Source organism: Chaetodon auriga, chromosome 11 (assembly GCF_051107435.1).
Source record: "Chaetodon auriga isolate fChaAug3 chromosome 11, fChaAug3.hap1, whole genome shotgun sequence".
Classification (NCBI taxonomy): domain Eukaryota; kingdom Metazoa; phylum Chordata; class Actinopteri; order Chaetodontiformes; family Chaetodontidae; genus Chaetodon; species Chaetodon auriga.
In genome coordinates this window covers 23,119,592-23,145,674 of record NC_135084.1, presented here as the reverse complement: position 1 = coordinate 23,145,674, position 26,083 = coordinate 23,119,592, and the positions used below count along the sequence as shown (strand labels likewise).

General features: G+C 42.1%; 2 protein-coding genes across 6 annotated transcripts in view; one reads left to right on the top strand and one right to left on the bottom strand.

Annotated features, from left to right (window-relative positions):
• The first annotated feature begins 486 nt into the window (after positions 1-486).
• Positions 487-14,316, top strand: chrna1 (cholinergic receptor, nicotinic, alpha 1 (muscle)). Its single transcript, XM_076743025.1, has 10 exons — positions 487-676; positions 6,095-6,237; positions 9,986-10,030; positions 10,538-10,647; positions 10,751-10,946; positions 11,103-11,340; positions 11,706-11,929; positions 12,048-12,162; positions 12,442-12,566; positions 12,880-14,316. Exons 1-10 carry the CDS (start codon positions 622-624, stop codon positions 13,006-13,008), a joined length of 1,380 nt encoding a protein of 459 aa, XP_076599140.1. The 5' UTR covers positions 487-621; the 3' UTR covers positions 13,009-14,316.
• A 1,811-nt stretch (positions 14,317-16,127) lies between these two features.
• The window catches only part of lnpk (lunapark, ER junction formation factor), a 51,888-nt gene continuing 41,932 nt past the window's right edge, over positions 16,128-26,083 (bottom strand). For 3 of the 5 annotated variants that reach the window (XM_076742330.1, XM_076742329.1, XM_076742331.1), the window contains 14 exons: positions 25,674-25,743; positions 25,027-25,068; positions 24,603-24,653; positions 24,386-24,522; positions 23,974-24,032; positions 23,583-23,623; positions 23,127-23,210; positions 22,975-23,026; positions 22,665-22,778; positions 21,896-22,006; positions 21,557-21,662; positions 21,025-21,095; positions 20,654-20,824; positions 16,128-17,991 (listed from right to left, as the gene is read on the bottom strand). In XM_076742330.1, the coding sequence (XP_076598445.1) occupies positions 17,819-17,991; positions 20,654-20,824; positions 21,025-21,095; positions 21,557-21,662; positions 21,896-22,006; positions 22,665-22,778; positions 22,975-23,026; positions 23,127-23,210; positions 23,583-23,623; positions 23,974-24,032; positions 24,386-24,522; positions 24,603-24,653; positions 25,027-25,068; positions 25,674-25,700 (1,239 nt within the window). In that variant the 5' untranslated portion in view covers positions 25,701-25,743 and the 3' untranslated portion in view covers positions 16,128-17,818. Of the gene's footprint in view, positions 17,992-19,340; positions 19,613-20,653; positions 20,825-21,024; positions 21,096-21,556; positions 21,663-21,895; positions 22,007-22,664; positions 22,779-22,974; positions 23,027-23,126; positions 23,211-23,582; positions 23,624-23,973; positions 24,033-24,385; positions 24,523-24,602; positions 24,654-25,026; positions 25,069-25,673; positions 25,744-26,083 lie in introns of those variants that run through there. The other 2 variants (XM_076742332.1, XM_076742333.1) reach the window with 2 other exon arrangements.

Here is a 26,083-nt window from a genome sequence, read left to right as displayed (position 1 = left end):
GGTGGGAGCATGTGCAAAGAGGCTTTTCATTCCATCAGTGACAGCTCTCAGCTGTCCTCCTGTCTGCCTCCCTGTCTCCCTCCCTGTCTTGTCCCGTACACTGTCCGTCTACTTGTCTTTCCTCCTTTCCCCTTTGCTGTCTTTCTTTATGCCACTCACTGTCCTCTGCGTCTCCATCTCACTGATGTCAGATGCCACACTGGAGTCGAGAAAAACATCCACATGTATGACAAATGATGAAAGTGTAGATTTGTGTATACTCATATCTCTCTCTCTCTCTCTCTCTCTCTCACACACACACACACACACACACAGGTGCAAACATGCACGCACGCACACACACACACAGCCAGCTGTCTCCTGTGCCTTGAAGTGTGCTGAGAGGCTGTGATGTTGGTGGGTGGGGGGAGGCAGAATGGAGAAACCAGAGCTCACTTACTGGCCAAACCACCTTCCCACTACTCACTTTAACTCCGAAGTGACTGCTACAGCTCTCATGCATAAGTCTGCTTCTAAGTAAAGTCAGTTAGTAAGTTAGCTTGCGACCTGCTAACTGGTTAACAACGCGTTAATCGGATGCTGTAGGTTACAGAATTGTTTTCAGAAACTTCTGGCGGAGATATGAAGCTTTCTATGGTCCAGATCTTGCTGGCATGGATTCTCGGTGGATTTGCTGGTAAGTCTTCCTGCATGTGTGTGCATGTGGAGGTCTTGATATTTCAACCTTCTTGTTTATGTTTTTGAGACTAGCTGTAGGACCACAGGTCATGAAAAAAGTCTTAAAAGGGGGACTGACCTGTTGTTTCTTAAAATCTAAATTAAGTCTCACCAACTTCAGCCAGTCAGCTTTATTTATTATTATATTAGTATTTATTCCTAATGTACTTAAACACAGTTCCAAATACAATTTAAAATAGCATAGGAAGAGACGTACAGCTAAAAACAACAACTTCTGTCATTCGCACGTCGCCAAATTGATGTTCTCTATGGATAAGGTACCGACCTCTCCAGAGACTGTACTAGCATGTCAAGAGGCCACAGTCAGAAACAGGAGACGGCCTAGAAATAAAAAAAAAAAAAAGCTACAATGCACACTAGGGGTAAGCAATATGAATAAAATCCTGTCAGGGAACATGTAATGTTATTTCACAATGTTAATAAATACAGTGAAACGGGACATTTTCTGTAAAAACCCCTCCACAACAGTTTATGTATAAAATGACCAGACAGGAATCTAGTTTTGGATCATCCAGTGAATTCAATTCCTGACACATCAAAGTGCTTCATTTATGCAAGTCATAATACTTCAATGCAACCTTAAAACAGACCTGCGTATTGGTTACCAACATTCCCACAACAGCCTAACATAAGCAGAGATATGAGGGATGCCTCTCCCAAACTATAAACAATATAAGGAGTGGGGAGTGTTATAAAAAAAAAAATCCTGATTCTTCTACAATCAATATATGAAATTCTGCCTGTTAAATTCTGTGTTAAGCACCTCTGAATATGTGAGTACTTTGGCATTTGTCCTTCAGGTAGCCTAAAAAAAGCAGCTCAGCATTGTTAGCATTCTTGGCTGGATTCATATTTGAGTCATTTACTGTTGCTGATGTCCTCTTCAGGAGTGATTTATATTTATCAATGAGTAAGTATGGGTTTAGTGTCTTTGTTCAAGGACACTTTGACAGGACACATGCTTGTTGATGCACACACTGACTCTTTGGGGGGATGAAACATGTGACCTTTCAAGCACTGGACAGTCAAACAACCAGGCACGCCCCGCCTGCCCAAAACATGGAGCACTTTACAGACTTAACTCACCCATATTTCTACGCTTAATCTTCTCTTTAATGATTTTCTGTATGATTTAAACAAATGTTTTGCCCATGAAATGCATGGTCTGCTTATCCTCATCTACTGATCACCGCAAATTAACACACAATAATTAAATGCTTGTGCCAACGTATTTTACAGATTCTGCTTTGAAAGGAAGACAGTAATTACAACTTAACATGATTGGTTTATCTGGTAAGCAGCGAGAAGAAAATGAGACGATGACTCCAATTACTGAAAACATCTACTTAACGTGAAATTAAATGATGTACTCATGAAGCATTTGGGTTTTGGCAGTATCTCAAAGAGAACATGTGATTTAAGATTAACTGTAAATGAGATCAGGCAGAAGGAAGAAGAGCAGGGAAATTTCCCAGTGTCCTCTGTGTTGATTACTTAGCCATTAAATTATACTTGAGTATACTTAAGCAAAACCTAAGAATATAAACTTCACAAAGATACTACACACATACGTAACATTAATAACACCTCTGAAAAGGCTGAAATGCAGCTTAGGATACAGTGTTTAAATGGACTGAATGAACTCTCTCTAACATACGGCATCATGAGGAATGCAGAGTTTTGATCAAGTCTTAATAGAGTTTCAGTGTTTTACACGTCATAACTGCTTTTGTTAGTACTTCATAAAGAAATGCTTTTACGTTCAAACCACTGCCACCGGTGCAATCATGATGACAGCATACCTGATTTAACCTGATTTTTGATTCACTGTTTATCTTTTAGTTCTTTTTGTATTGTGCATTCAATGTCTGCAGAAATTTGGTGTCAGCCAGAAAGACAAAAAAAACACAAGGACTCATGTCTTGGCTTTGTCCTTGCAATGATGTTTAACTATCATATAACACACGAGAACATCGTCAAAGAACTAATTCATTCACTGACAATGACTTTAACAGACCTAATACAGTATATCACGGTAACAGTAATTGTTACATAAATTCAAGAAATGGCTTAAAATAACCATACCGTACCGGAGGAGCAGGACTCATCTGTAATGATGACTGTTTATTCGTTGGTATCAATACTACATGTATTTGGATGTATAAGCAATATCAATGAAAGAGTAGAAAACAAAATCTAGACAAATGCCTTGTCAATCAGACTGATTCACTTTCCTCAGCAGAATTTTACCGGCCTGTCATGTCAATAGCTGGCACATGACCACATCCTCATGGGCTGAAATGCAACTCTAAATAAACTCCATGTCCACACTTTTATTGCCTTTCTGGTAGCAGCTGGAAGAAAATGGAAGGAGTCTAAGTTTACTATTTTACAGTGGTGGTTCATGCGGAAATTAGAGTTCAGCAGGCAATGACTGACAGCTCCAAGTGGCTGCTCTGTCCCGCCTCCCTTCTATTTTTGCATGTGCTCAGATCAAAGTGTGCTAACACGACAACAGACTGGGAGCAGGAAGCCAGAGATAGACAGACCATGGCCGACAGCCAAGGAAATGTACAACAACGCCATAAACAACAGCACCACACTGCTATTCCACACATTTGAGAAAGATGCCAAAAGAAGCCCTGAACGGGAACCAAACACAAACTATGTGTGGCTGGTGTGTGTGTGTGTGTGTGTGTCCACCGCTCTTACTGGCTAAATGAAACAAGACACTAGTATGCTCAGTTCAGGCTGAGTGTGGATTGCCAGCAGATTCCAGAAATAACATGCAAAGGACGTAACTTCGGGTAACAACCTGGCAGGCAGCACTACACTGATCTGCTTGGTCATATTCAAACAAAGCTATGTGTGTTAACTGTGATTACATGAACAAAGATGATGCAATAGTCCACTTGAGAGCGAAGTATAGCCTATTACAGTAATAATGCCTACATGTGGGTCGGACTGTACAACTGCATGATAATACCACAATCATGTGATACCTATCGCAGGGTTGAGCTCATTATCGTCATCGCTGCCTATTTTTTTTTTTTTTTTACTGTCATTTTGTTTGCTGGTGAAAGTTACAGAAATGCATATGGTTTGAGATATGAAATACAATAAACAATACTGAAGCTCCACAAGGAGGAGGAGGGACGGTCCATTAAATATATGGGAGATTTCTTTTGCATGTGTCAAATTATCATCATCTCTCTCTGTCCGTCCTGCTAACCTGGCTGGGCAGTGCATCTCTTGGTCTGTGTGACTTGCTTGCTTGCCAGCCAGCAGCTTCCAGGGCTGTGCTCTGTGACTGTGTGCCTGACAAAAGCATGAGTGAAATACATACATACATACATACATACATACATACATACATACATACAATGCACTGGGGTGTCAGATGTGACTGTGTGGAAATGACAAATTGTTTACATGGCTCATGGGTCAGGTAGGAGGGCCCCCTGGCTGAATTTTACTAAGGGCCTCATGGAGATCTGGACCAGCCATGCATAACATGCTACATCATTGATGGGTATGGTGGAGTGGAGTCTATGATGTTTTAAATTATTAAATTATGGATGGGTGGGGGAGGTGGCTGCCAGGCCAGTGAAAATACATACAAGGGCCTGTAAAAACACTTTTGACACCATAACATATTGGGTTCTTTAAATAACTCAAATGACAACTGCACATATATGTCAGCATTTAGCAGCAGGCTAACTTAACCAACCCCACCTTGGGCCAACACCACATGACCGCCAAATCAGGGGGGTATGATGCTTTTTCACCATAAGAAAAAATCCATACCATCACAGCCCTACTAGAACCAGACCAGTATCTTGATGGGTCAGATTAACAGCTGATGCTGACTGATCATCAGCACCAGTGATGTACGCCAAACATCTTCATGTAAAGAATGTCTATCCGGGAGTCTCAAACATCTAATAATATCTATTAATATTTAGGTTTAATATACTAGTACAGTATATTTATTTCACATTCACACAAGCCACAAAAAAAAAAAAAATCAGGTCATGGGAATTCAAAACCTCACTGGATCCAAAAAGCACTGATTTTATTGTTCGTAAAGTAGACTGAGGATTCAACTACTGCCAACTACTCTGCTGATCTTTAGATTATGATGTAATGTAAAAACATAATAACCTGATGATATTTTTCTAGAGACAAAAGGTCAAATCCCAGTCAACTTAATTGTGTCTGACATCATGTTACTGCCCTGTTGCACTAACCATCCCAGCCACACAAAACACCAACTTTAGTCATATAACCATCAATACAGTTCCACTATACTAGAGATAAATGCTTGTGTTTTAATGAAGCTGTCAATGTAATGCCACCTTACAGTCTGTGGGGGGCAGACAGGTTGATTGTGACTAATGAAAGAATAAATTCATTAATTAAATATTTTGGTATCCAAAACTATGTCTCTGACTCATCAGAAACCAATTGTTGACGCTGGATTAAGCTATAGTGGGCTGTCCTACATTTTTATGGTGCTATGGCATAATTTATGGGCTCATAAAGGCATGGCTTAAAAAAACTGTAAGTCTGTTAGCGGGAAACATCTCCTGTATGAAGAGGTGTTAAATGCAGGTTAACTGTTATGAACTCTAACTGATCCTGACTTAATGTCAAGTGGATTGGCCTGGAGGTGGCTTTCCCAAACACCCTCTTAGCACTCAGATTAGGTTCGCTCCGAGGCCTGTAATACAGAAACAGACTTGATCACTGCGCTTAGACAGCTCACGGGGCATTCAGTGTGGAGGCTTTTCACCATTATGGAATGCCAGTCACGTGACTGCTGTCTGCATCCGTCTGTCCCTGCCTTTCTCTCATCTGATAATTCCTCTCCCTTCCCGTCTTTCTCTCTTCCTAGAAACTGTCTGACAGGCTCTCACAGTCACACTGAAGGGTTTCAGGTTGCTGGTGTAAGACAGGGAAATGTTTGGTGTGTGAATCACAGTTCCCTCCTGCTTCAGCTGTGATTTCAGTTCTGGTGTGAAAACACTTGTGGGGACAAGGGTGTCAGCTGGGTATTGGCAACCTCGGCCAAAGTGAGCCCAAAATAAACTTTGTTATGAAAGTATGAACCAGAGTTTGTGTCCAGCATAAGCTGTACATTACTTCCATTAGTAAATTGTTTTACATTTCATTCCTCCACACCAACAAACTACACAGCTGTCTGTTTTACTCTCCTTCTTGATAACCCAGTCTGACTGGCCTCTGATCTTCCTGTGCAATATGTTCAGAAGATTAGACTCATGAAGTAAAGAGTGTGCAACAAAATAAAGTTTGAATGTCTGATTGAAATTGCGTTAATGTCTGTGCACCCTAGGTCCCATATTCTGCTCTGTGGATGAGACTCGTCTGGTTAAAGACCTGTTTACCGGTTACAACAAGGTGGTCCGCCCCGTTAACCACTTCAGTGAGGCCGTAGTGGTCACCGTGGGACTGCAGCTGATACAGCTAATCAGTGTGGTAAGAGAGAGGGATAGAGCTGGTCATGGCCAAGGCAAAATCTAATTTAAAAAAGTGGCATATTCACCTCACAAACTTTTCACTTGAGGCTTTCAGGATTCCTCCAAATACTTAGGTGTGTTATTTATGAAGACCGTATGCGATTCGACTTCTGCAGTTTACATAAAGAAAGAAATGAAAGACTCATTCCCATAACTTAGCATCTCCCTTATTGTCCTTGTCCTTTGTAAGAATACACTCTGACAACAGTAATTCTAGTTTCACTTGGCCAGATTTGTAAGTATTATACTCCACTACCTCAAGCAAAAATCGCTGCTTCAGTAAAAACACTATAGTATTTTCACACCCTGGGACATGTGCACTGCACAAATTTATTCAGAAAGACCATATTCCTTGTTAATTTTCTCACATCTAAAAATGTTCTAATTGCATTACAAGGTCCAATAAGGACATCCACTTAAATGCAGCAGCAGACAATTTGACAGATTGTAAAAATGGCTCTATGTACCATGCTGTTATTTTTGAGACCAGGTAACATAGCCTCATCAGGTTATCAACAATCATGTCGTGAAACCATGCTGCCAACATGCTTGACATCAAACAAGGGTTTATCACATTAATCAGTAGCACAGCATAATCAAAACAAAAGCAAAACAGCCTCATTCATGACAGAAAAAAGTCGCAGCAACCAGTGGATCAGAATATGTAGAGCGACTTATGTCACTGTGCTTGGTTACTGATACAGACACACCAAGTCTGAAAACTGCCACAATACAGATGAAATGAAAATTTATGCACTGGCCAAGTAATGTGAGATAACAACATATCTGCGACACTTCTACGATTCACTCAAGAAACATTTACTTCTATTCATCTGTCACATACAGACGACTGAATATTATGCAGACATAATGCAAAACAGCCAGGAATTTGGGCGATTACGGCTCACTGTAAACATCAAGGCTATTACTCACTTCAATCCAGCCACACTCCTATTAATGGGCACAAAAATGCAACAAGGTGTCTGTGTCACCTAAACATTAAGCCTTAATTGAGCAGGCTGGGCAGCCACCTATGTCTTTGAGGGCCGCGCCACTTCTACTACAGACCCAAGGCCACAGCAAGCGGGCACAAACACAAACATGTCGGGGACAGAGGTGGCACAGCGGCCGCAAAAGGGGCACGGCGGCCACAAACATAAGCATGGTGTTAAGAAAAAAAAAAGTAGCTCTTACTGTTCGTAGCTCTCCTTCTGCGTCCTTAGGGAGCTTCCATTGTCTGTAAAGTTGACCAGCAGCCCAACACAACGCACACACCACAAGCAGCAGCCACAAACATCCCGGACAGAGGTGGCACAGCGGCCACAGAGATGGCACGGCGGCCACAAACACAAGCATACCGGCCGCAGAGGTGGCACAGCGGCCACAGAGATGGCACAGCGGCCGCAAAGGGGGCACAGCGGCCTCAAACACAAGCACAGTGTTAATAAAAGAAATAGCTCTTACTGTTCGTAGCTCTCCTTCTGCGTCCTTATGGAGCTTCAATTGTCTGTAAAGTTAACCAGCAGGCCATCACAACACACACACAGCAAGTGGTGGCCACAAACATCTCGGGGGCAGAGATGGCACGGCGGCCTCAAACACAAGCATACTGACGGCAGAGATGGCAAGGCGGCCGCAGAGATGGCACGGCAGCCACGAACACCAGCATGCCGGCCGCAGAGGTGGCACGGAGGCCACAATCACAAGCATAGTGTTAATAAAAAAAAATAGCTCTTACTGTTCGTAGGTCTCTTTCTGCGTCCTTAGGGAGCTTCCATTGTCTGTAAAGTTGACCAGCAGCCCAACACAACGCACACACTACAAGCAGCGGCCACAAACATCTCGGGCAGAGATGGCACAGCGGCCACAGAGATGGCACGGCAGCCACTCACACCAGCATGCCGGCCGCAGAAGTGGCACGGCGGCCACAGAGATGGCACAGCGGCCACAAACACAAGCATGCCAGCCGCAGAGGTGGCACAGCGGCCACAGAGATGGCACGGCAGCCACTAACACCAGCATGGCGGCCGCAGAGGTGGCACAGCGGCCACAGAGATGGCACGGCAGCCACTAACACCAGCATGCCGGCCGCAAAAGGGGCACGGCGGCCACAAACACAAGCACAGTGTTAATAAAAGAAATAGCTCTTACTGTTCGTAGCTCTCCTTCTGCGTCCTTATGGAGCTTCAATTGTCTGTAAAGTTAACCAGCAGGCCATCACAACACACACACAGCAAGTGGTGGCCACAAACATCTCGGGGGCAGAGATGGCACGGCGGCCTCAAACACAAGCATACTGACGGCAGAGATGGCAAGGCGGCCGCAGAGATGGCACGGCAGCCACGAACACCAGCATGCCGGCCGCAGAGGTGGCACGGAGGCCACAATCACAAGCATAGTGTTAATAAAAAAAAATAGCTCTTACTGTTCGTAGGTCTCTTTCTGCGTCCTTAGGGAGCTTCCATTGTCTGTAAAGTTGACCAGCAGCCCAACACAACGCACACACTACAAGCAGCGGCCACAAACATCTCGGGCAGAGATGGCACAGCGGCCACAGAGATGGCACGGCAGCCACTCACACCAGCATGCCGGCCGCAGAAGTGGCACGGCGGCCACAGAGATGGCACAGCGGCCACAAACACAAGCATGCCAGCCGCAGAGGTGGCACAGCGGCCACAGAGATGGCACGGCAGCCACTAACACCAGCATGGCGGCCGCAGAGGTGGCACAGCGGCCACAGAGATGGCACGGCAGCCACTAACACCAGCATGCCGGCCGCAAAAGGGGCACGGCGGCCACAAACACAAGCACAGTGTTAATAAAAGAAATAGCTCTTACTGTTCGTAGCTCTCCTTCTGAGTCCTTATGGAGCTTCAATTGTCTGTAAAGTTAACCAGCAGCCCATCACAACACACACAGCAAGTGGCGGCCACAAACATCTCGGGGGCAGAGATGGCACGGCGGCCTCAAACACAAGCATACCGGCCGCAGAGGTGGCACGGCGGCCACAATCACAAGCATAGTGTTAATAAAAAAAAATAGCTCTTACTGTTCGTAGCTCTCCTTCTGCGTCCTTACGGAGCTTCAACGGTTTTTAACGATGGCCATGGCTAACCGTTGGTCTTGAGAAGTCCCTCAATTACACTTGTTACTCCAACTTCATGAATTTAAACGGTCTCCTCCTCTCTTTGGGTCGCAGTTTCCAGCTTTTACCACAAGCTGTCGACAGCAGACAAGAATAAGCTGGTTTTAGCGGTGCTGACCAGAAACTTGAACTACTGCTGCTAGCAAAACCAAACATTAACTCACTAGCTAACGTACACTGAAACAAACGTTTGAACAAACCTATAACGTTGCTGACACGTTTTAACGGTCAGGCGGTCTGTGTCCGACTTCGAAAACTTTGTCTTTCCCTTAAAAATTTGTGGAGTAGAAAGCTTTTTTGGCCAAACTCACGTCCGCGTCTGATCGACCGTTGGTCTTTAAATTTTGCGCATGCGCAGTCGCCTCACTTTGAAGAGAAATTGGAGGGAAAATTTTGTTGGAAATTGGGCTTTTTTTATGGTTTTTGGTGTAATATAATTGTAACGTTACAGAGAGTCCATAAAAAGATTTAAAGGTGCTCATGAGCACTTGAATTGTATTGTGTTGTGATATCTCTCAAAAAATGTACTTACTTCTGACTTCTCTATTTCTTCATCTCTCAGGATGAAGTTAACCAGATCGTGACCAGTAATGTCCGCCTCAGACAGGTAAATATGGTTGCTGAATTCATGAATATGCTAACCATTCATGTACAAACCCCAATGACAATGGTGGATAGGTGACAAATGTATAACTTCAGTGGGTATATATTTCTCAAGAAATATCCTTCTAGTCTTTCAAAGTTACTGTATTTTAGGATCTAAAGCAAGGCTCTGCTTTGCTCATAAATTTCAGTCAACATACACTTTCTGCTCATGTAACTTCATCCAACAGAAATGAATACTGTTCAAGTTTTTACCATAATAAACCTGTGACACCTACAATGCAGTTACTGAGTTATCATAAACTAGTAATCATAGACTTACATAGGCAATAAATTTTGTGTGGAATTTATATACTTAGCATCTTCATTATTATTCTTATATATTTAAAAGCATGAAATAAGAGCTTGAAATATAAATCAGGGAGGATTTGTGACATGGTGGCTGCTGAACTGTGCTCTATCAGTACATTGGTAGGCCAAATGATCCAGTGTTTACCAATTCTCATCCCAGCAATGGTTAGACGTGAACCTGAACTGGAATCCGGATGAATATGGAGGCATCAGGAAGATCAGAGTCCCTTCAACCGACATATGGAAACCTGACCTGGTGCTATACAACAAGTAAACACACGTTCAGTTTCTCTGTTGTGTTAAACATGCTCAAACATCTTGCTGCTCTTGTCACACTCTTCCTCTCCTCTGTCCCTGTCCTCCTCCTCGGCAGTGCTGATGGTGACTTTGCCATCATCCATGAAACTAAGGTCCTGTTGGAGCACAATGGGATGATAACGTGGAACCCTCCAGCCATCTTTAAGAGTTACTGTGAGATCATTGTCCTCCATTTCCCATTTGACCTGCAGAACTGTAGCATGAAACTGGGAACGTGGACATATGATGGACTGCTGGTTGTCATCAACCCAGTGAGTGTGATTCATACATTTATCAAACATGCTGACAGACTGGACACTCTGAAAAATATTTTTTAAACACTGTAGTTTAAAACATGTAACCCTAAATACCCTAACCATTACCCCTTTCTATTGTACTGCATTATTTCTTACTCTTGTGTTTTTTAGGACAGCGATCGGCCTGACCTCAGTAACTTCATGGAGTCGGGTGAATGGGTGTTAAAGGACTACAGGAGCTGGAAACACTGGGTTTACTACACCTGTTGTCCTGACACACCATACCTTGACATTACCTACCATTTCCTGATGCTACGGCTGCCTCTCTACTTCATCGTCAATGTCATCATTCCCTGCATGCTGTTCTCTTTTCTCACCGGACTCGTCTTCTATCTGCCCACTGACTCCGGTACGTATATCCTAGTGGGCTTTGCAGTGTGTTGAAATGTGTCCAAAAACTTTCTAAAACTTGGATGGCAATTAAATAAAGTAGGAAAGACCATGCGCCATGGCCACCAATTTCTGCTATAAGACATGTTCAAAATTTGTGACCCTGACCAAACACTATGGGGTCACCATATCTGTCAACAGGCTAAGTACAGTTTAAAATACAACATACGATAATGGTAAAATAAATAATAAAATGTTTCGGATGTCAAGCGCAAATTCAGGTCAGTGCTGTGCAGATGGCAGAAATAACTGGCAATATAGGCAGAAGTTTGAAGTTTGGAATCAAGACTCATGGTGTCTGTCTTTGTGTGTCCATCTCTGTAGGTGAAAAGATGACCCTCTCCATCTCCGTCCTGCTGTCTCTGACTGTCTTCCTGCTGGTTATTGTGGAGCTGATTCCCTCCACCTCCAGCGCTGTTCCTCTCATAGGCAAATACATGCTCTTCACAATGGTGTTTGTGATCGCCTCCATCATCATCACTGTCATCGTCATTAACACACATCACCGCTCTCCCAGCACACACACCATGCCCCCCTGGATCCGCAAGGTTTATATTGTGTTTTATTACCTGTGATAATTCAAGAAATGCCATCGTTGTTGTTATGTGACTGATTGAAACAGTTTGAAAGGAACGTAATCGATACCTGCATGTGTCTGTCTCTTAGGTCTTTATCGAAACCATTCCCAACATGATGTTCTTCTCAACAATGAAGCGTCCCAGTCAGGAGATCCGGCAGAAGAGGTTGTTCCCGACTGACATGGACATCTCTGACATCTCAGGCAAGGACAAGGACAGATTTTTTAATACTGTGGCCATGTTAGTGTAACATGCAGGTTTTATTGTCAGTATTATTATGTCAGTCAGATAATGCCATGTGACCCCAGCTGTGAAGAAGCACTAATTATAACATGAAACTTTTCTGACATGCTTTATTATTAAAAAAGTAAAATACACCAAACAAGCCATAATAGAATTATTAGGGAAGACAGCGCATCCTAATGGCATATCTCTTTGTGTATCCCCACAACTGCAACCTGTCCTTGCTCTCTCGGCTACAGGTAACCCCACCCCCACCAGTGTCACCTACCAGTCTCCTATTGCTAAAAACCCTGATGTTCGCAGCGCCATTGAAGGGGTGAAGTACATCGCTGAGACCATGAAATCAGACGAGGAATCCAACAATGTAAGACAACAACTGCATGAATAATGGATACAAATGTATGAACCTGTACAAGTTTCTAAAACAATTCAATTAATTAGTGATTTACCACATCGCCAAATCCCTTGTGAGTCTGTAGATCAAATTTTCAAATATGAATTAGCAAAATCTCATCGAAAATCAACCACGCTGCCTTTACCAGGGTGAACACAGACAGTGCACAATGACCCATCACCAGAGTGTCACTCACTAATTAGTAAATACTCACGTTATGTTCGTCCAAAGTCAGAGATCCTCAAACACGACTTTCTCGCTCCCCTGTCTCATCTCATTCCAGGCAGCAGAGGAGTGGAAGTTCGTCGCGATGGTTCTGGATCACATCCTGCTCTGTGTGTTCATGGCTGTGTGCATCATCGGGACGGTTGCCGTCTTTGCTGGGAGACTCATCGAGCTCAACATGCTGTAGGGGCCTGACCCATAAGGAGACTGTGTTATCGGGATAGACGTCTCACTTCGAGATGCATCGGAAAAGTGCTCGTCAGTGGACCCGTTCAGGTTGTGTTTGCTGTCTTTCTCCCTCTGTCTCTCACCCACAAACAGATACAGTCTGAGTTGTATTTGAGGAGACTGCAGTTAAAGGTGGATCCAGGCATCTTAAAGGCGTGAGTTTTGTGACCTAGATGGGTCATACTTGAATCTATTGTTGTCACTAACAATTTTTCCATTGTTTTGGTTGTTTTTCTACAGTATTTTATTGCTGCAATTCACTCTGGTGGGTTCTGTGAGTGTATTTTATTACTGTTGTGTAAAAACCAGGACAGTAATAATTGATTTGTTTTGTCTTTTCTGGCAGCTTGATTTAAGGTTTGGGTCAAGAGACATTTCATGTACACTGTGCTGAGGACTAACTGAGAATGGATGCTACATCATTAGGAAATACGTGTACTTTTTATTAACCTTTTGAGTGAATGGAAAAACCCATTCCTGTAGGTCAGTCGAGGGCTTCAGCCTCTAGTTAATCTCTATGGAGAAACCCAACTTGGATGTTCCAGGTAAAGGAAGAAGATGCGTTCAGCTTGTTTAAACAGACCTAATTTAATTGTATCGCAATCCACTTTAATTACCACTTCCATCGACTGAGTCTGATTGACAAAATACTCTCAGGGCTGTGTTCCAAGTCACATACTTTTTTCTTTTAATAGGTACTGTTGTATGCAATAACCATACAACTGGGACATACTGCTTCATCATAACATTGCGCCTTGAGTTTTGATCCTGCATGCAATTTGGAACAGGTGCCAAATTGCAAAATGCGACCAGGTGCAGGAGGATATCCTGGTATTTTTGGCATACTGTATTTGACAAATTATGTATTGGGACATTCTAAATCTTTTGCTGGTATACTATGTATGGGTGCTGAAGGGCTGCATTGGTCTTTGAGTGCAGGCAAGATATTTTCCTGCCTGGAAGTTTTATTGTTTTGTTTTGCCTGACACTCATTTGACTTGACTGAACTTCTCATTTACAGGATGGGTCAAAGTTGTGATTTATGCAAACATGCATGGGTTAGTGGCAAGGTTTGCTTTTGTTACTGACACGCCTGAATTCCTCTGAACTCTGTTGTACAGTTTGTCAGTTACTTAGTTTTAATATTATCTTTTTGATCTGCTTCTTTCAAAATGACTGGTGTATTTTTCAGTGAAAATGTGTAAAAACAGTAAACAGCAGGTGTGTTGTAGGTGGGTGGAGTTACTGGTGAGTTTGCCAACATCATTTCAAATAAAACTATGTAATAACAAAGGAACATTGTTGAGCAATAGATGTGAAAAATTCCATGAAATTTAAAATTTAAAATATCACAGGTGCGGTGCTGCTGCCTGTGTTCACAGCAAGAAGCTGAGGGCAACTTGATTTATTTTGCAGCCTTGATTCCTTATGACAAAAAATGGTTTAACGTTAGATTCAAGTTTTGCTGTCAAACTGTTGATCATTTACTGTTTTTTTTATATATATTTGTAGGTTTGTAGATGTGAAGATGTGTAGAGTGAAAAATAAAAGTCATTTATCATTTACTTTATGCCATTTTCTTTCTTAATATTGTATTATAGTGGTATTGTTATCTAAAGCTCGGACTTCACTGATATATCATTAAATCATTGAATCTCACATTAACCATCTTATTGTCCTATAATCTAGTTGTGATTGTACACTTAATCATATTTCCCTGATTAACTTTTTTCAATCTTCTGATCAAGATACAAGGGATAATCCATATGAGTTGCAGGTGGATGATGTGGATACCAAGTGAGCACAAGCTTAGATAAAGCAATTCAAAAGTTCACCCAAATCACAGTAAGCAAACACGCGTTCACTGACCCTCGTGGCATCTGGCCTCCCAGACCAGAATTCAACTAATCTGTGAGGGAGACATGGGTCGCATGCAAGAACCAGAACAGAACAACTTCTGCCTTCCTTTGTAGTTGAAAAATTTTATTAGGCGTGCCATGCACACACTTAATGACAACCAGCATTGGCAAAAACATAACTGGTAAATCTAGCAGAGAAAAACAAAAGTACGAGACAAAGGAAATAGGTGTTACATGTGTCAGTGTGAGTCAACTTGAGGATCTGTGGAGGACAGTTTTTAAATATTAAAGTGACAGCTTCATATTTTCATCACCAGCAGGCATCAAGGGTGACACAAAGCTTGTTAACACTGGTACCATCCAGCTAACCACAGGTTAGTGAGCTGGTCAAGATCGCATGATGCAACTATTTTCAGCCTTTAGTGGGGAGGAAAAAAACAGGACAATGTCAAAAAGGTCAAAGAGTCAGGCAACTTCAAATTCATTACATGGTCTCTCCTCATTGAACGGCACTTTTGCTGCCATGTGCACCATCAGAAGGTCAGCCCAAAACTTCTGGCCAACATTTGCCAAATGATTCTGGGTTGCTGTGAGATTTTGACGAGACAACGAATCAGACACACACAGAATTAGTGTGAAAATCCAAGCTAAACACATTAAAATATACACAATGTGCAGTCTGTGTACCCCTCCAGAATATTTTGCCCACTTAGCATGAAAGTGTTTGTGATACCAGATCTGTACAACACAGGTGATGCAACATATTTGCATAGACACAGCAATTTCCTCTGGTTCCATTTAATAACAGAATGAACTGTCATCAAAAACACTTGGTGCAAATAAACCACAAACCTCAATCTTTACGCTTCCACAGTAGCTCGACATACGGCAGATTACACTGTAAACTCATTAAAACAAGCACATAAATGCAAATCGGCAGCAACTTAAGCCCAATTCAGGCCTATACTTTTAAATAGTTGTGACAGTATAATGGCATGTACAGATTATGCATCCAATTACTTAAAACCAAACAGAGCAATAATACCTGAACAACAGATTAAAAACCAATATGGCCAAATAAATACAAAGAGAGACTAAGTGCAAATGGAGTCAGGAAATACAGAAAAAACAACAGTGCATTTGGCAAATGATAATGAACCGAGATTGGTAATGAGCGGATGGAGAGATCTATGGCAGTTATTTTTCCTCATCTGACGAGTGTTTATGGTTCAGTTTATTCATTGTTAGCAATGCTCACCAACACTAATGCTATCCTCAAGCTAATAAATTGGGTTACTAAGTGGCTAGATTGGACAGCTCTTTATAAGATCAACAACTCAAAATTAATTGTAGAGGTTCAGTTTTCCCATAGTGCAAAAAAAGCTGCTTTCGGAAAAATAATAACAAATTATTTCCATAAAGTCTGACTTTTCTAGACCGGATGAGGCCCTGTGTGGCTTCTACCCAGGCAGAGCACAGACAAAGCTGCAGTGTTATACTGAATGGTGGAGAGAGTCACACATTTAAATCGCTACAATCGCTACGCGCCTCTCCTCAAAACACATATTTTCGGCTGCACCGCTAATGGCTGATCTGAGTTCAGTTACTGAGTGCAGCACACAGTGTTCAGGATAACTACAGTCACAAGTGGTTGCTCCCAGAAGTCGGCCCACAAAAAGTCAGACTGCATCTAATTATTCTAACCAACGAGGAGGAAACAAGGCGTGAGTGGTCAACAACAGTCAGTGGACAGACTTGCAGCAGCTGCTTTCTCTGGTTCATGTCACGATGAAGCCTTGATACACACACTGCTCTGTTTCTCTGATTTGGCCAACGTCAGAAGCTTTGCTCTTGGCAGATCTGAGTGCAGCTAACGAGGAAAACATTAGCTTTGTTGAAATGCACAAACTGTTGTTTTCTGGATAACCTCTCATATCCCAAATACTGCTTGTCAGGGACAAGCTGATAAAAGGTCAAAGAAGTTGTGTGAAGGATTAAAAACAGGAGATGAAGAAAGCCACAGCAGTACCTTGAAACTTCATGGCATTCTCATAAATATTGTAAACATACATATGTCCCGATTCACAACAGGTTTGTCTTAAGATGCACTGTAATAAATTTAATGCTGTCTCAGACCTTAAGTGAGAAACGTTTATGCGCTATCCCAAAAAAAAAATTAGAATTGAATTTTCTGAGTTTGGTCACTGAGGGAATTTAGATTGAAGTATGTTTTTGCAGCATCTGAGGACAAACCATTTATAAACCAGCAGTTCTATCTAAAATCTCAACTCTTTCGGTGTCTTGCCATCAACTCACACAGCATAAAGCAGCACGTCAAACCTAAATGAACCCTAACAGAACAGAATACTGAAAAACCATCGTCAGTCTCCGCGCGCCGAGCACCAGCAGCAGCCAACTACTAAAAAAACTACAATCATCAAACTTCCTGCACGTTCCCAGTCAACCAATCAAACTGTTAAGGCCATGGTATGTTGGCATCGTTTTAAGCAACATCACTGGACAATTTCACTCTTAAATGTGATGAAAATAATAATTTAGATACTCATCCTGCATTATGTTTTCTTCAAGAACGCACATCATCTCATCAGTACATCATCGACATAATCTCCTCTACGTGCTTTGTCTTGGTGTGATGCTCGCTTGAAAAATGTCAAATTTAGAACAAAAAGAAAAACAATAATAAAGATGGATACTAAAATCTGCAAACCTAAACAAAAGTGAGACTGGTGAGGTTTTTGGTTGCGGGGAAGATATGATTACACTATTGTTGCTGACAATCCTGGTCTACCTACATTGCTTTAAAATGCCACCTTCTATCATGGCCAGTACAAACACCTTTTGTTTGGACAGAGTGATCAGACGTCACTGGTCCTCATCTGGACTCTGCGACTATGACGGCTGAGATTCTGTCTCACAGGAGGCGCTGTGACTCTGCTCTGCCTCTTCCCGAACCACTTCTTCTCCCTGATCCTCGGCCTCCTCCTCCTGCTGCTGCTCCTCTGATTGGGTCTCACTCTCTACTTCCTGAGTGGGTCCTTCGTCCTCCTCCAACTCTTTCTCATCTGAAGAGAAGACGTGTAATTAAGACACATACATAGCCAGTAAGCAAAGAATAGAGAAGGGTGAGAGAAAGAAGGAGCATCTGAGATCATGTGAATAGTTTGCAATACAACGAATGATTGGCTGTTGGAGTCAAAATCAGTGGTAAATCAAAGAAAATTAGCAGCATTCCCTTTGTTAAGGTTAATATCAGTTAAACAAGTCGACTGAGCAACAGAGAACGTAAGAGGCTTTACCAACATCCCTTAAAATCTCCCTGCTTCCATCCAACAGCACAGCTTCAAGAGGATAATTAAAACTGTGTGTTTAACACAAATAAATCCCCGTTCATCACCAAAATCAATGCAGAGACTCTGGTGTTAGACATACATGTTAAAAACATAACAGAATCACTGCTTCTTCATGTAATGTTTAGTCTGTGGATCAAAAAATCAAATAGGATTTACAGTTTAAATACACCATTATCTGCACGCTTTCACATTCAATCAATTACATAAGACTTGATCATTTTCAGACTAGGTAAAAAGAAGCTTTGAGCCCCGTTCGGACAGGATGGAGCCCATAAAATAGTTGGCCTGCTGTTCAGTTGCTAAACTTGTCGTCGACCACGCTGCCCAAATACGGGAAGTGGTTTGTAATAGACGAGAATGTTCAAACCAAAATCAATCAATCACATGACGCCCATCACATGCTGAGCTGAAAATAACTGGGAACCCAGGTCTGAATGTGTAAAAGCTCAGATGTACACGTGCCAGTCCAGATAGGAGTCAAAATTATGAGATGTACACAAAAAGGAGGTACAATAAAAATCACTCAGGCTTCAATAAAGAGCACATCTTGTCCGAATGGGGGTTTAATGACCAGACACAAAGGGACACTTCATGTACAAAATATCTGACGCTCGTTATTTTAGATGAAGTGATCTGAGCAGACACAAACGAGTCTCTCTTGACTTCATGTAGGTGTGGATGACAAAGATAAGGAAATGATTAAGGCATTGTGAGACATTTTAGACATTAACTATGTCGACTGGAGAGCAAATCAACCAATCAGGAAAGTCGTCTAAATATTTTGTACACTCAGTGAAGACCAGATCTGGGTGTTTTGTTTTTTTTTTAATTAATATCTTTGTTCAGCATTTGTTTTAATTCATATGACACCAAAATGTTATGGCTTCATCCATCAGGATTAAGTCCAATGCAGACAATACTAAATCAGTTGTCAATCAAAGCAACTTTCACAGGAGCTGCAGTGATTTTATCAATTTTGCAGGGTGAATTTTAATTCTCAAAATAGGATCAAATGTATCTGTAAGCAGTATTCAACCCAGGTCTGGTGTAGAAATCCAGTAACTGCTAAAACCCATTGCTGCTTTAGTGTGATTAGAGGTAGCGATTTGTGATCGGCATTGGTCTGCGTTCTACAATGTTATGGATTCTACAGCGAGGAAAATGGATCCATTCTGGGGTAATCAGATCTATCAAATCAGTACAAATTCAGCCAGATCAGACAGTGCAGGGAGAGGAGGGGAACCTGGACTCTGCAGAGGTCGGTTCTGAGGGTTCTTTGGACTCTGCTGGATCTGGAAACTGTGGACCAAACTCCACGGAGCCGGAGCCTTGGCTAGAGGCAAGATCACACCGTTAGACCCACTGGTCACAGTTAGTGTGCTCACAGGGCTGACAAAGGAAACGTGCTGAGGAACGGCTATGAATGTAGAATTTGATGGGAACTGAAACAAAATTTAGAAAATTTTGCTAATTGTACTTTGAACGAAACATTTTTAACTAATCTGCAATGTTTGGAGCATTTTGTCCAGTTTCTGTTTGCCACACGCACAGAATCAGTTTCTAAAACTCTAATTACTTCATAGCATTCTGGGTAAGACATACGCTCTTTAACAGGTATGCCACCTGCAAAAGGGAGCAGGCAAAAAAAAATTTGTGCACAAATTACAAATAAACTCCAATTTTTTCCCGCAACTGGTTTGGTTACCTTCAATTATTCAGCTTAATTCATCTGCTAAAAATGATGCTGGATGTATTTCTCCGTTTTAAAATGATAATTTCTTAAAGACTCTTGCTTCCTGCAGCCAAGAATATGGTGATATTTGAAGGTGGTGGTGTCTCACCTCTGCTGGCTCACTGCTTGCTAACAACTACTACAGGATAAAAGTTGACATCATTAAAATTGGGAAAAAAATCAAACATAAACTATTGAGGTCAACCGGAGCACTGTACTAAGAAGCATTTAACACAGGTGGTTAGGACATGGAGTAAGTCACAGAGATGCACAGAACGGTGTGAGTATGACTGTATCAGTGTGTGTGTGTGTGTGTGTGTGTGTGTGTGTGTGTGCAGCTCTCTCTCAGAGGTGTAGCACACATGTTCAGCATTTTTGTCTCAAGTCTGGACCAATTTTCTCAATTCATTTCTTATCTCACATTCTGTCTGATCTCAGATGTTTATTCAGTCAAACAACATCTGACTGTCCTTCCAGTATGTGTGAATCAGGACAGATCCTGAGCTGTGGTTCTAATGAGGACTTGCTACCTTGAGCATTGTTCTCGACTTTAACACAAACCCCTTCCACTGTTTTCTCATGTCAGGCCTGAGGAGACCTGGTCTTGGTTGGTCTTGCTTGCTGCTTGGTGTTTTTCAATACCTCCAGAAGGGGGCGCGCTCTCCTCTGTCTCTGTCCCAGAACGAGGTGTTGGTGCAGGGGAACGTGATTCTGCTCTCAGCCTCCTCTCGTAGCTGAACTCTGGAAGTCTGGGAGCCTGAGGGCGTGTCTTCCTAGCGGGATTCAGGAAGTAGCAATACCCACAACGAAAGGCTGGGGGGTGGGAGACAAAAAGAGGGAGAAAGAAAACAAGAAAAAGAATTAGAAGGGGGGATCGTATCATTTTACAAACTATGTTCTGCGTTATTATAACATCCTGGAGTTCAGAATCTCAAAAATGCGACTTCCATTACGTTCGCTCCTATTTGAGATGGTCTTCGTCATTAAATGCAGCGGTGTGTTTCCGTTCTTACCGAGATACTCAAACTCTTCTTTCAGAGCCATGCCATTATGAGAAAAGCACTGCTGGCAGATCAGAGCGTATCTATAGGAAGGAAGGACGAACAGAGGGAGGGAGAGGGAGAGAGACTGTGTCCATGAGTTATTTGGTCAAAGCTCATTTCCATGAACCTGCCTTGTCTACTTCAGTCAGTGACTGCTTGTTTTCTAAAGGACTTTTGATGAACACCAGGAGACACATGCTGCAGTGCATACACTTGACTTTTCAACCAAATCTAAACATATGACTAAATAGGTGCAGCTTACTAACTAAACCAACTGCAGCGTTTTTTCATTTGGACGATTTCTGTTGAGCAATTACAAACCATCATCAACATGTCTTCATCGACAGGGTTAAGCTGCTGCTGCTGTAATAGGTGGTGTGACAGTGACTGAACACTACTCCACCAATCTGCAGCCTGCTCAGTGAGAATGTGAGTTTGGGATATAGTTACAGGCTACTTCCACAGGGGATTTAATATCTAAAAAAATAAAAGGGGTTTTCACCTGTTCTGTGGTCCATCCCCTACTAAGTACTCAATGACTCGGTCCACAGCTCCCCTTTCTCTGGGTAGAATGGGTCTTGCTAATGGAGGACCTGGTGGGTGCATACCTGCAAAATACAGTCCATACAAATGGAAAATGAAAACACGCAGAAGAATGCATTACTATTAATAGATTCAGAAATAATATGGCGTGTTTTCTATAGATTCAGGCTTTCACAGTTCAGTTCACACACACCCTGGGCTCTGTCAGCCTCGACACAATGTGCACACACAGGTGGCGCCTAACTAACTCACACAGAGGCACTCATGCCAAGATACACTCAAAGGCTTTACAACCTACCTACACCTGGTATAGGGGAGCAGGGGGTCCTGGATACCGCCCCCTGGAGGACAGAGGCAGATAGAGCAGATCTCTCCGGTGGTCCTCCTGGAGCTGAGAGAGGAACAGGTTCTGTAGGGAGAGCAGCATTGGATAAAGACACAGACAAGTGTCTAAAAGAACTAAGTCAAAAGGAACTGGACTTGCTGTTTATTCCAGTTGCCTTTGACTTAGTGCTTCGCCCACAGCCTGGATGCCTGAAAGTCTTCATAGACAGACTAGAAGAGACTTGACATAATGTTCCTTGGAGTAAAAGCCCAGCTGAGAAGCTCACGCATCAAAGCCGGTCCACTTCCAAACTGTGATACTTAATCATCATTAAACCTCCAGCATTCTGATGACATTTATGGACGCGCTGCTTCCACACAGATGCACGCACACGCAGACACTCGCGCATGCGCGCACACACACACTGATGATAACTTAAACTTCCTCAACAAATTAGTAAAACCGACCAACCAAATCTGTTAGTTTTAGTCTTTCATGGCTTTTTCAAGTATGAACTGTAATATACTCATTACCTTACCAGTATGCATCCTACAAAAAGAAAAATAAGTTGCATCTTTCCTTCACTTGCTTCCAAAACAAATGCACACACTAGCCAGATCAAGATCTTCACAACACAAGGTGGTGGTCCTCATGGGAAATGCAGTCTTTATTCCAGGAAACTCTCCCACTTCTGTTCCTTGTCGTTACTTTACTGTTAAGGATCTCTGTGTGGCCCCCTTACCCACAGGTGTGCCCCCTGGTCCCAATGGGGGCCGTGCTCCCACTGGAGTCACTACCATTGCAGTCGGGGTTCCCATCGGCATGGGTCTCATTGCCACCCCTCTCTGTCGAATCTCTGCATACACGAGAGAAATTCATCACAGAATCTGTTATTCTGCAGGTACAAATATTGAACTGGTCTATCCTTTAAACATAGTATCTTGGTGAATCTTGGTGACATCACTCTGAGCTGAGCTCCGTCAAACACCACTCAACAGCCTAACCTAAATGTGACTCTTCATCGTTCGGTCGTGTATTGATGCGTGTCGTACCTTGGCCTGGCCTCGGAGTCATCTGAGGGCGCACTGGAGTTGACTCCAGCTCCTACAACAAAACAACAAACAAAAGTCAAACAAAACGAAGACACAATAAAAGCTCAAACTAATCAAACGCAGATGAAGCAACAAAAAACAACGGCACTCACAGCTTTCTTCTTAGCTTCAGGATCGAAGCGTTCCAGGATGAGTTTGGCATTTTTGTATGTTTCTGTCTCCATCACTTCCTCCAGCTGGAAACACAAAACAGGGAAACTTCTGTTCTAACATGCTGACTGAACTGTGGCCCTTTGGTTAAAACACAAGGCGAACCGGGGATAGACTGGGCCAAAGTGATTTATCGCAAAGCAGCAAAACCTAAATCTTGAAGAGGGACACTACATATGAAAGAACAGACCAAAAGGTAGCTGTTTTCTAAGCTTGTTGAAATGAGCTATCAGTAAAAGAAACTAAATCACATGTTAGGAGCCAGCTGCAGTGAATGAGCACAGAAACACAAGAGACGAGTCACACTCCCTCACACCATCACATCAAAACTCTCTTTAAACACATCCACATCAGAAGACCATAAATGAAATGTTAACAGTGAAGAATAGGACACTTACAATCTTTTTTTTGGCAGCTTTTAAATCTTCTAGTTTATCATCTAAAAAAAGAAATGACAGTTCAGTCAGTTCAGTTTATTTTTCATCATTTTTGTTTCCATCCAATGAAATAGACTTTGTCAAATGTATCTGGATGTGGTGTATACTTAGCATATTATTAAGATACTGAGTTAGTATTATTTCAGTATCATTAAGCTATATCTGTTAATTTAATTGTGCATTTTAAAATATCATACGGTGATACTACTATATTTACTACTGTAAATATGGATGATAGTTTATAGTTTAGAGTATGACAACAACAACAACAGTCCTAGAATCAACAAAAGCCTGAAGAAGATATGTGTCAGCTGGGTGGAGAGACGGACAGAGAGACCAATACACAACTTACTGTTTCTCTCAGTGCGTTTGGAAAAGAGGAAGATCAACAACTTCCTGATGAACCACACCCTGATGACAGGAAAGAGAAAGAAAAGCCCAGTGTTTTGATCAAGAAAAGGGAAAAAACTCAGTCATCCCTAAACACAACAGTCAACAAACCAGGTTTTTTCCTAAAATTGTGAATCACTACAACCAAAAGAAGGCCTTGAGCACACAGTCATAAATGTTTAGCAGCAATATTTGGCTGATTGGCCCAATAACATTAAAGATTAACTGCAGACAGACAGACAGACAGACAGACAGACAGACACAGACACAGACACAGACACAGACACAGACACAGACACACACACACACACGAAAATCGTGTATGTACTTTGTACAGGGTTTGAAGGATATTGTAAAACAACGTTAGCACTCACAGGACAGGGTACATGAAGAAAGGCAGACCCATGGCTAGTCTCTGCAACCATTGTTCAGGTAGGTAGAGACAGTACACAATCAGAGACGTCAGCAGGTACAGGACTGACGAGTAGAGAAGCAACCGGCCGACCCACAGCTGCAGACAAACACAAACATGTGGATGAGGTAAAAGCAACCACAATTCAAGAATATCACTGCACATCCTGCATGTTTTACCTTTTGTAGCCGTTGGTTTTTGGCTCTAAACTCCTCCAGCTCTTTTATTTCCTACAAGGGAAAAGAGGAGGTTAAAGGTTATTTAAACTATGCAAAGACTCTCAAATAACCACGTGAAGTTCAGAGTTCACAGGAAAGCCTGTAACTCTTTCAGGCTAATACAAGTAAATGCCACATCCCATCTTAAATGAAATAGTGACCTTTCTGATGACACAGAGTTAATGAAGTTTGCTGGTAAAACATGGAAATCCTGCCCCATGTTTAATGTGATCATCCAATTATTCAATAATCCATCTTTTGAGACAGGCTTAAGTTGCTGTATATTTTCATGAAGAAAAACTAGAACGCAAACTGTGACTCAGAGAGACATGCCATACATATCCTGTGTTGCATGAGTACATACAATCTGATATTTAGTCAGTACCTTGTCAAGGCTCTCCAGCTGCTCAACTGTGGTTGCCTTTGTCTGAAAAGAGGACAAAGCTCAGAAAATAATCATCAGGTTCATCAGAACAGATAACAGTGGGCTTCTCAGTGTCACTCACAGCCAACAGATTGATTGGTCTGTCAGTAAACAATCAACCCTGATGCTGCAAACATGCTTGCATGTGACTTACGAAGGACTTCAGTTTGTGCTTCACTGAATTATTTCAGCTCCATGTAAGTAAAAGCAAATGTGATGTGCTAAAAATAGTATGTCTAAAAATATGAACTCCATCTAGCTCAGGTGCAGGGTTCAGTGTGTCAGTGGCTAACACACACAAATTGCCTCAAATACTGTTATCACACAAGTCGAATACAAGAAAAACCTGATATGAAAGTAAAATAATTCAGTTACCAAACTTATTTTGAAAAATATATTGAAATAGGTCACCTCACCTCTTTTTAAAGGTATTTTGTGTCACTTTAACCTAAATATCAGGCATTTACTTTTTTTTACGCACAGCAACAAAACTTTAATGAAGTGCATTGAATTTTAAGACTTTGAAAATGCTGATAACACCAAACACTGCATAAAACCAAAACGTATAAATGCTACCATTCGTCTGATTGATTTCTCGCTCCACTCACCTTCCATCGGGATATCAGGGCCCCCATATCTGTAAATTAGAGTTGTCTTCTCTTTGATTTCTTTGGTTCACTATGGAGAAAAAAACTCAGTTAAACAACACGCTTCAGGCAGACACAGCACATGCTCCTTCCTGTTAGGCACACAATGTACGCTGCTGATATGTTAAACACCTCATTTAAGCCCTGCTATGGCATTTACACAGCACTTACATCATTATAGGATTTAGCAAGCCGCCTATAGAAAAAATGCACACAATGGCTGCCATTGTTATTGTGCCTTTACTCAGAAAATCTCTGCTTATGGATCCTTGTATAACTTAAAGTATACAACACACACAGGGCTGACAAATAGCACACTCCAAGGTAGGTCCTTTGCTGAAAATCGTCTGTGCTGTAGTTCGTACTGAACA

Coding starts and splice junctions, on each gene's coding strand:
- chrna1 (XM_076743025.1), top strand. CDS start 622: ATGAAGCTTTCTATGGTCCAGATCTTGCTGGCATGGATTCTCGGTGGA. Junction 10,947..11,102: donor TGCTGGTTGTCATCAACCCA/GTGAGTGTGATT, acceptor TGTGTTTTTTAG/GACAGCGATCGGCCTGACCT. Junction 11,930..12,047: donor TGCCCCCCTGGATCCGCAAG/GTTTATATTGTG, acceptor TCTGTCTCTTAG/GTCTTTATCGAAACCATTCC.